Source organism: Podarcis muralis, chromosome 5, assembly GCF_964188315.1.
Source record: "Podarcis muralis chromosome 5, rPodMur119.hap1.1, whole genome shotgun sequence".
NCBI lineage: Eukaryota > Metazoa > Chordata > Lepidosauria > Squamata > Lacertidae > Podarcis > Podarcis muralis.
Genome location: NC_135659.1, coordinates 79,940,921 through 79,952,090, shown reverse-complemented (window position 1 = coordinate 79,952,090; position 11,170 = coordinate 79,940,921). Strand labels below are relative to the sequence as shown.

Genomic DNA, 11,170 nt, shown 5'->3' with positions numbered 1-11,170 from the left:
CAAAAGTGCCCCATCAGAAGATGCCAGAGATTGAGGTGCAGCATAAGGTGAATCGAATTTGCTTAGGGCTTTGTAAACTTCCACTAGCTCCTGCTAGCATAGCCAGAGAAGGGAGTAAACATCCACAAAGATTTCTCCAAAGCAACGGCAATACAGTCGTACCTTGGATCCCAAACGCCCTGGAACTTGGATGTTTTGGCTCCCAAATGCCTCAAACCTGGAAGTGATTGTTCCAATTTGTGAACGTTTGGAACCCGAACATCCGACGGGCCTTCTGCGGCTTCTGATTGTCTGTAGGAGCTTCCTGCAGCCAATCAGAAGCCGCAATTTGGTTTTGGAAGTCGAACGGACTTCCGGAATGGATTTCATTCGACTTCCAAGGTACAACTGTACTTTCTGATCAGAAACAAGACACTACAGGATACACCTACACCATATGCTTCAAATGCATTACATCACCATATTATTAATATTCTGTTGGGAGCCACCAAGAGTGGCTGGGGAAACCCAGCTAGGTGGGCGGGGTATAATTTATTATCATCATCATCACCACCATTCTCTATCTGAACTAGCCAATTCCTTCCTGTAAAGATACTGTGGAGTCCAATATACCCAGAACATCAATTTTTGTTCAATCTCAATTTTAAATCTAAAAAAACGCTAAATATAGATGCTAAAGCAACTTTCCATTGACTTAGTTGAATGGAACACTCCAACTCTATTCCACTTAAGATTCCGAACCTCCAGTTTTTAACTTTCCAATTCTATACTCATTTCTAAACAACTATTTTGGATTTCGCTTTCTGTGAAGATCCATATACTTCCTCCAGCAATGTAGAAGGCAAAAAGTGGAAGCTTGGTCCTCTCTGGGTATTGGTTTCTATGCATTTTATAAGAGCAACCACTTTTACAAAACCACAAATTTTTATTGACCCTGATGGACTCTTTACATGAACTTCCACCCAAGTATAAGGCTATAAGTATAGGATTATATATTGGGACGCGGGTGGCGCTGTGGGTTAAACCACAGAGCCTAGGACTTGCCGATCGGAAGGTTGGCAGTTCAAATCCCCGCGATGGGGTGAGCTCCTGTTTCTCGGTCCCTGTCCTGCCAACCTAGCAGTTCAAAAGCACCTCAAAGTGCAAGTAGATAAATAGGTACCACTCTGGCGGGAAGCTAAACGGTGTTTCCGTGCGCTGCTCTGGTTCGCCAGAAGCAGCTTAGTCATGCTGGCCACATGACCCGGAAGCTGTACGCCGGCTCCCTCGGCCAATAAAGCGAGAGGAGCGCCGCAACCCCAGAGTCAACCACGACTGGATCTAACAGTCAGGGGTCCCTTTACCTTGCCTATAGGATTATATGTGCTCAGGACTGAAAGACCTCTTCAGGAGCAGAAAAGAGAGATCCCAAATCAGGCCATTTGTTAGGAGTGCGAGGTCCAGAATTTGATAGACCCTTGAGCAAAATGTTTTCAATGAGGTTTTCTCCCTCCTTCAGCTGTGCCCCAGTCCTCCTTAGTGCTGCTGGGGGCTTGTTTTGCAGGGAGAATGGCTCTGGCTAGCCACAGTTAGAAACTGCCTTCTTTCACCAGATCTTGAAGCTGGAAGCCGAAACGTTTTAAGTTCAAAAGTTAGCAAGCCATCATCAACGCATTCATCTTCAGCACAAAGTCTCGGCAATTTGCCTAACCTGCCTGTGAGGTTGAGGGAGAGGGGAAATGAGATCAGATTTCTAGGATCTGACACTTCATATAAGCAAAACCATGCTTCCCTAAGAGTTCATTGCCAGTCCTATTTATCTGGATTTATCCGGGCACCCTCCACAAACCATCCCGATAAAGGAGGCTGCTCTCTATTGCTAATAAGATGCAGGGTCTCCCGTTGCATGTGGAGTCTCAGGTTCGCCGTCAGGTGGCATCGACGCTCTGTTGTGTCTGTGATTTAGAACAATGCATGAGCAGTGCAGCAATGTGCCTCACTCGCAAGCTTGCCATGGATGTAAAGGGGCTGTGATTTAGCGCGCGCGCGCGCACGCACACACAGACAGAGAAAAAGAGCTATACTCCTTCTCTTCCTCAAGCTAGATGCGGCTTCTGATCCAGCTGCCCTGGGCTCGCCATGCAAATCTGGGGTGAGTAATGAAACCGAACCCCCTTGGCTCCGGGAGTGATGCTGTTTCCATGAGCCCATGTGATGCTCCGATAGTACAGCGGCTGCAGCTCTCTCCTTCTCCGGCTCTTCCATAAGCACAGGCTGTCATGGCGACTCCCAACAATGTTACTCCCACCAACTGCAGCTGGTGGCCCATCTCAGCCCTGGAGAACGATGCAGGCAAATCCATGGAGGACGAGGCGAACCAGGACCCGGCACACCCTGCCTTCAGATCCAAGGACAGGCTGGTTTTGTACCACTGGACCCAGTCATTCAGCTCACAGAAGGTAAAGGCTACGCTGGGCTCGGAAGGGAGGGATTGTGTGACAGCCAGTATTATGGCAAGGCAAATTCCTGGATGTTGCCCTCCTGACAATCATGCGGGCAGCGGGGATGGGGGAGACCAGGTCGCTTTTCCCTGAGGATGCACGAGGGAGCGGTGTGCTCCGGCGGAGATGTGCTTTGTGTCTGCATTTCTGCATTTTCCAACAGCATTTGCCTAAAGCAGGGGGAGGGGAGCCCCGGCTGCCTCTGTCTGGTTTGGGGGTCAGATTTGCATGTTGTGTTTGGAGAGGCTTCTTGGTTTCTGTGGGCCAAGGATGGGATGAATGGAGGGAGGGAGAAGCATAGGGAGGGGGGGGAAACGAATCCTGGTCATCTGTCTCCTGTAACGATGGAGAGAAGGCATGGAGACATAAATGGATCTGGGTCCTTGTGTATGCACTGTAGGGCTGGACTGGGCATATCGTCTCTGAAGAACCTGTACCAAACAATCCATTGACTTCTGACACTGCAGTACAGTACTAGGATTGAAATCCTGGTTCCTGGACTCTTGGAGTCAGTGCACAGATGGAGTCAGCTTTTGTCTTTCAAACTGAGAGCAAGTGGCAGCACCCCCACCCCACCCTCAGGGTCTGCTTGCTACCTGGGCAGCTCAGGGCAGTAGTGAACAAAGGATGAAACACATCTGACCTTTATCTTTCTTAGGTACACATCCACACACAGCCATTTCCTTCAGCATTCATTATACATAGGGGTTGAATTATGCATGGGGAAGATGATGAACGGGCAGGTTTCCTCAAGGCGTGAGGGCCTCTCTTTTCTCCAGGAGCAGAAAGCTAGGTGGAGCAAGGGCCCAGTACACATGTAATCTCAAAGCAACCCCACACCAACCAACAGGGAATCTGGAACGTTTTGGAAAGGAAGAAATCTATTTCAGCCATCTAAAAAAAAAAAAAAAAAAAAGCACCAGGGAAGAATGGAGGCAAATGCTCTCTTTCTTTTTGGATAGGTGAGTCATACATAAGGTTAGTTGCTCTCCCTGAGAAACAAGCTAACACAGCTCTTCCCCTTTTATTTTATCTCCTGGTAACACCCCCATTCAGGGACTTACTTTGTGCCTTTGTCTCTCTGCTTGGGCAAGGAAACAGTTAAACAGCTACACATACATGCTTTTCTACAACTAATCCAGTGCTAGCCCCACCTCTGCCATAATTGATGGGACTCCACGGGGCAGCAGAATGAACCCTTAAAGTGACAGCACACAAATGTGCTATTCCTATCTAAGTCCCCCCACCTTGGTGTTGTGGTTGTTGAGTTGATTGCAGAGAAGGAAGGGTTCCCACCACTCCCAGGTACGTGCCTGCTTCCTGGTGAAATCTGGAGTTGCAAGGGCATAAACAGAGCATATGAGGAAGGCTCAGTGTGGCAAAGGGTAGAAGAAAAATAATTCAAGGTGTGTTTCAGAGCAGAACACCCTCATTCTAATAGTTTTATTCCTCCAGCACAAGGTTGGGGAACTCATGATGATGTTGGACACCATCTCCCATCAACCCCAGCCAGCAAAGTCAATGGTCAAGGATGATGGGAGTTGTAGTCCAGCAACATCTGACCACAGGTTCCTCATCCCTGCTGTAGAAGCAATTAGAATTCAGCCTCCATGCATGTAAAAAAAAAAAAAAAACCAACCCCTATATTACTGTATATCAGAAAAGGGATCAAAACTCAAATCTTCATGCATTCAGAACATTTTAGGATTTAATTCCCCTTTCACTTTGTTACCCAAAGGGGCTGGTGCCTGCAAAAGCAGAGCATGTACAGGGCTGAGATGCCACAGTGGATCAGAGTGTCACTAAGGGAGTGACTTGTAGCTTTTCTCCCTTTTCTTTCAGTACCATGGCCAGAGCATACAGCAAATATGCCAATTTTCTCTCAACAAATAGAGGAGAGAAAAAACACTGCAAACTAAGGAGTCAATTCCACTTCTTGTATAAACCAAAAACACCAGAGATAAATTGTCTTACAGGCTCTAAAACAAAGCTCTGGACCTTTTTTCTTATACTCCATAAATTATATACAGGACACCTGGAATTCTGCCCTAAATTCTGCAACCATAAAGTACAACTTCTGTGAGAGGAATAAAATATTCAAATGAAAATTTGCTTCCATAACATTAATCATAGTCTTTTTTTGCTATCTCTGTAAATGCAATATCCATTTTTGAAAAATATTATTTTCCTACCTGGCATAAAACATGTCTAGGAAAGATAGAATGCTACAACTTATAAACCATATCTGGGGGGGGAAAGAGCTAGAAGACAAAAGAAACGACTGAAAGCTGTGACAGCTAAAGAGGGCTAAAACTGAGGGCCCAACTGAGCAGAAATGAGCAACACAGTTTTGGGTTTCTCAAGAGAACTAGAACCTTTATTTTTAAAAAGGAAGTGTGTGATACTCAGGGTTATAAATTTCACATTAACGACACGTTTCACATTCCCTAGTCAATGCATTAACAGTGATGTGAATTTTTTAAAGTCTGAAATTTAGGCTTTTTGCAAAATCTTGCCCATTCCTGATTTTCATTTCCTAATTTTCTTTAAGAAATTTCAGCTAGGTTGAACAAATAAGTATGAAGATGTAGTCCCAGGGGAAGTTGTTTTGGCTGAAAATGTTTGGCATTCTGATTCACAGAAAAATGCACACGGGCCAAAATTGGAGGCCACATTCAATAAATAAAACTTCCTCCACCATTTATTTCCCACCTTCAAACAAAACTTCCTCCATTCAGTAATTACAACACCAAAGTATATGTAGAAATCTATTTACTCCTGAAAGGATTGTGAAGGAAATGCTCCATTGTGTGTGTGCATACCCACCTTAATTTGGGCAGGTTAGTGCTAGGCCCTCAGCTTCTGGGATGCTAGCCCTACTTTCAAGTCACAACCGCTTCTCTCTCTTGAGTTTCAGACCAGAAGAGTTTCGGTCCTCCTTAGGTGTCTTCTCTGGTGATACCTTCCCTTTCTTTGGAAGCTAATAGGTAATAAAGAGAGGTTGGCTGTTACCAGTCATTCCGCGAGTCTGTGGCAGTGTTACTGTGATGTTAAAGGTAAAGGTAAAGGTACCCCTGCCCGTACGGGCCAGTCTTGCCAGACTCTAGGGTTGTGCGCCCATCTCACTCAAGAGGCCGGGGGCCAGTGCTGTCCGGAGACACTTCCAGGTCACGTGGCCAGAGCCGCACACGGAAACGCCGTTTACCTTCCCGCTGGTAAGCGGTCCCTATTTATCTACTTGCACCCGGGGGTGCTTTCGAACTGCTAGGTTGGCAGGCACTGGGACCGGACGACGGGAACCGCCGACCTTTCGATGTTACCTGATGCATAAAGGACGGTTCCAGAGTCCTGGGAAGAAGGAGGATTGAAACTGGGAGTGGGGAAAAGATGGAATCAGGGCCTACATGTCATGATAGATGTGAGGACAAATGTAGCCCTGTATGTATGGGAAGGAAGCCAGAGGGAAGGACACTTGCTCATTTGGCCCATGGGTTGGACGGTCCCCACTCTTTTTTTTTTTTATAATAATTTTTATTCATTTTCCAAACACATAATAAAAAAAACAAACACAACACAAAACAAAAACATACAAAACATTTAAACATGTATAATTTCATACTCTTAATTTCATGCACCTTCTTTCGCCCGACTTCCCCATACCTCCCTTTCGCTGCATCCTTATTTTACAATTTTTTAGCAACCCTTTAGTCAATTTATCTGTTTAATTCCCTTTCATTAAGTTTCCTTTAATTTGTTAGTTACAGCTGTAATTCTCTGCTTCTTACCCCTTGACATCTTAACACTCCTCAATTTTACAACAGTTTTTAAGATACATTTTAAATTTCTTCCAATCCTCTTCCACTGTCTCTTTCCCCTGGTCGCGGATTCTGCCAGTCATCTCTGCCAGTCCCATAAAGTCAGTCACCTTTGTCTGCCATTCTTCCAGAGTAGGTAGTTCTTGCATCTTCCAATACTTTGCCAGAAGAATTCTTGCTGCTGTGGTAGCGTACATAAAAAAGGTCCTGTCCTTCTTTGACACCAATTGGCCAACCATGCCCAGGAGAAAAGCCTCAGGTTTTTTAGGAAAGGTCCACTTAAGGACTTTCTTAATTTCATTATAGATCATTTCCCAAAAGGCCTTAATCCTCGGGCAGGTCCACCAAAGGTGGTAAAAAGTACCTTCAGTCTCATTACATTTCCAACACTTGTTATTGGGCAAATGGTACATTTTTGCAAGCTTGACTGGGGTCATGTACCACCTGTAGATCATTTTCATTATGTTTTCTTTTAAGGCACTACATGCCGTAAATTTAACACCAGTGGTCCATAACTGTTCCCAGTCTGCAAACATAATGTCATGACCGATATCTTGTGCCCATTTAATCATAGCTGATTTAACCGTTTCATCCTGTGTATTCCATTTCAACAGCAAATTATACATTCTTGACAGATTCTTAGTATTGGGTTCTAACAATTCTGTTTCTAGCTTTGACCTCTCCTTCTGAAATCCTATTTTCCTGTCCTGTTTAAATGTCTCATTTATCTGATGGTAATGCAACCAATCTCGAACTTTGGACTTTAATTTCTCATAACTCTGAAGTTTAACCCTTTCACCATCTTGTTCTAAAATTTCACAATATTTTGGCCATTTAGAGTCCATGTTAAGTTTTTTCACCTCCTTAGCTTCCATTGGTGACACCCACCTGGGAGTTTTACTTTCCAACAAATCTTTATATCGAATCCAAACATTGTATAATGCTTTTCTAACAATATGGTTTTTAAACCCTTTATGCACCTTTACCTTGTCGTACCATAAGTATGCATGCCAACCAAAACTATTGTCATACCCTTCCAGATCCAAAATGTCTGTGTTCTCAAGAAGTAGCCAGTGTTTCAGCCAGCAGAAAGCTGCCGATTCATAATAGAGTCTTAAGTCCGGCAGGGCAAACCCCCCTCTATCTTTTGCATCAGTTAATATCTTAAATTTTATTCTGGGCTTTTTGCCCTGCCAGACAAATTTTGATATGTCTTTCTGCCACTTCTTGAAACAATCCATCTTGTCCAAAATCTGCAAAGTCTGAAATAAAAATAACATTCTAGGCAATACATTCATCTTAATAGTAGCAATTCGGCCTAACAAGGAAAGTCTCAACCTTGACCATATTTCTAGATCTTTCTTTACTTCTGACCAGCATTTTTCATAATTGTCTTTAAACAAGTTCACATTCTTAGATGTTAAGTTTACCCCCAGGTATTTCACTTTTTTCGTTATTTCCAATCCTGTTTCAGTCTGAAATCTCTCTCTTTCCTCCATTGTTAAGTTTTTTTCCAGCACTTTCGTTTTCTGTTTGTTCAATTTAAATCCTGCTACTTGACCAAATATCTCAATTAGTTCTAATACTCTTTTAGTACTAGTGTCTGGCTGTTGCAAAGTCAAAACTAGGTCATCTGCAAATGCTCTTAGTTTGTAGTGTCTGACTCCGACCTGAACTCCTTTACCCAACTGGTCCCTTCTAATCATGTTTAGCAAAACCTCCAGGACTGATATAAAGAGCAGAGGGGATATTGGGCAGCCCTGTCGTGTACCTTTTTCTATAGATATTTCTTCCGTAAGGACGGTCCCCACTCTTGATGTAGGCTGGTCGTTGTTTTTGAACCATTTCCAGGCAGATGCTTCCGAGAAGTCTGCAAGCAGGAAATGAAGGCCATAGTTTTCCTCCATTGTACGGCACCTAGCAATTGGTATTCAGAGAAGTCCATTTCAGACAGGCTTCACTCACTTAGTGTAGGGTCGCCATATTTCAAAAAGTGAAAATCTGGTTTTGTCCGACATTGTTGCAAAACTAATAATAATAATAATAATAATAATAATAATAAATGAAGTTTTTAAGGAAATTCACCAAAATCTACACTTCCGATATGTGCTGCCTAACATCCGGATCTTCCCAGACATTTAAGCAATTTCCGTCCAGACACAGTTTCCAGTGGCTGAATCCCGGTTATGTCCAGGAAATCCCAGACATATGGCAGCCTACCTAGTGCCCTCCAGCTACTTTGCACTACAACTCCCACCAACCTTGGCCAGCACAGCCATCTAGTCCAAAATAACTGAAGGCCATCAATCTGGCAACAGCTAATTTAAGCTGTTGTGGCTAATAACCTTCTTTGTGAATTTGTTTGCTCCCCTTTCAAAATCTTCTAAAGCTAGCAGCTATCACCACACCTTGCATCATCCCACAAAAGTTTTTTTTTTGGGGGGTGTCCTGGAGAGGTCCTTCTCTGTGGCAACCCCTAAATTGTGGAATTCCCTCATTACAGAGGTGTGTCTGATTTGTTCACTATACTGCTTTCAGTGAATACTGAATACACCCCTCTTTACCCTGGCCTTTGACAACTGAGATGTGTGTTTTCAGGGCCCACCCTATTCCTGATTTAACTTAATTCTAAATTTTAAATTGTTGTAACCCACCCTGGGACCTGTTGGTGAAGGGCTGGTGGTGGTGGTTGCTGCTGTTGCTGTCGTTATTCCATAATTAAATGTTATACTGTGTGAAGAATCCCTTTCTTTTGACTGTCCCAAATCTACTGCCAGTATTGTTAAAAGGAATGACCAGGCCTTTGATTGGGAAGCACCTCAACTGATGGTGAGATCAGCATAAACGTTTTCATGAGTTCTGTTGACTTCCATTTGTGGCTGTGAAGTTCACAGCTCATTGACTGGATGTGGATAAAACAAGCATGCCTATTGGATATAAGTATCACTTTTTGGGGGCAATTGCCACCTCTTTGTTTAATTAGTTTGTTTGCCTTGTTTACATTTCATTATAATCTAAATTGACAGCCCCATGTATAAATTAAATGCTAATCTCATATGGCTAATTTTGTTTTAGGGGTTCTCTTGTAAACATATTTATTATTTCGTTTTAGCAGGCTGGAATTTTAAGAACATAATGTGATATTAAGAGTTGCTTGTTAGCCTCCTGCACAATGCGTGCTGTTTTTAACTCTTTAGATGGAGCTCCTGAATCTATGTTCAGAAGCTTAGAAACAATGCCTCTCGCAGAGTTGCAGTCACTGGAATTTCATTCCGTCTCAGGAGACTGTTTCACATGTTTGAAGTGTAATTTCTATTTTGGCCTGTATTTATTACAACTATTTCTATCCTGCTTTCCAGGATAGACGGCGGCAGCACGTCCCGTTTCACCGCTTGAGGTGAAATGAGAAGTGCTGTCCTGTCTGCCACAGCTACCTGCCCTACCACCTCTGCCACACCAGCGTCAGTGCCAATTTTGGGCAAGATCGCACCCATTTCAGGCGAGATCTCATACACTCTGCAAGTTCTTGTGCGAGTTCGGCAAGATCTTGTTGGAAATCAGCGCTGAGGCGGCCAGAGGTGGTGGGTGGCGCAGGTGACAACAGCAATGACAGGGCAAGCGCTTCCCATTTCACCTCAAGTGGTGCCACCTCAGGGTCTTCTGACACCTGAGGTGGTGGCCTCACCCTGCCTAACGACCGCATTGGCCCTGAGGATAGGACTAGTTCTAAGGTGGAGAAGTAACATTGACTTACATATTTTTAAAATATGCACGGATCCTTCTCACAGGGGTGCAGTGGATCCTGGTCAATAAGGGCAATTGGGGCACAGACTTCAGTCAGTCCCCACCTGCCTGCTTTCTTTATTTCCAGGGGGTGGCACTGCCTTTCATTGGCTCTGCCTCCACTTACCGTTGGTCTCCTTGCCTTCTACCTTACCAGTCCCAATGGACACCAACAGCCATTGCAGGAGTGGGAGAGAAGACTGGCCTGAGTAGGCCTTGAAGTGGTTTTTGCTTGCTTGCCTCCTATTCCAAGAATGCTTCCCACAGGACAGTTGAGTGGAAGATTACGAGTCATGGCGGTAGGAAGAGTGTGTGCATGAATTGAACAGTGGTTAGTCTTTTTTATTTATTTTTTATTTGGTTGCAATTTTGTTAATGTTAAGATTGTTTTCTACATCATTACTGTTGTAGTACTTAGTGAATCCTATGACTTTTGTTGCAATTGTGCTGTGTAGCTTATTTTTGCAGTTGTTTTCTTAACAGTGTTTTATAGATTGTAATGATTTTACTGATGGCTTGGTAATTATTCTATCTGGTTTATGTTGTATTTGCGATGCTCTGTTATTGTTATTTATTGTTTGTAAGCCACTTTGCGGTTCATGTGGATGAAATGCGGCATAGAAATATTAGCAATCAATCATTCGCATGAGGAGGAGCAGGAAATGGAAAATCCAAGTGGAGCTGGCCCTGATGTGGTCATCATCACCTGTCTCCTACTCTCTCCTCTTAGGCCTCCGCATGAAGTACTGTTGTGGTATTTTCATAGCAGCTGTGAAAAAGGAAAATTTCATGCTGGGGATCATTAGGAAAGGAACTGAAAATAAAACTGCTGATGACATAATGTCTTCCACAGCCTAGCATATGTCCTGGGATGGACTCAGCTGCGACTAACCCAGGGCACCGTGAAGTGCTGGCTTGAATCAAAGAATATGTCCGTCACATGCATTGCAACATTCTTTTCATTTCCTCCATCATGAAAGTTTAGGGGACGGTGGCACAAGCTGGAGAGGCCTTCCTGCCTCATTATCTTCTCCGGTGGGGGGCAGCTTATAAGAATACAGTATTAGGGAGGTGAGGCATCCAGACCTCTTC

The 11,170-nt window shown here is 43.9% G+C and overlaps 1 protein-coding gene across 1 annotated transcript in view; it reads left to right on the top strand.

The window, feature by feature from the left end:
* Positions 1–1,957: 1,957 nt before the first annotated feature.
* Positions 1,958–11,170, top strand: part of GDAP1L1 (ganglioside induced differentiation associated protein 1 like 1) — a 45,574-nt gene continuing 36,361 nt past the window's right edge. Inside the window, exon 1 of the mRNA XM_028735080.2 lies at positions 1,958–2,438. Coding sequence (XP_028590913.1) covers positions 2,259–2,438 — 180 coding nt within the window. The 5' untranslated portion in view covers positions 1,958–2,258. The remainder of the gene's footprint in view (positions 2,439–11,170) is intronic.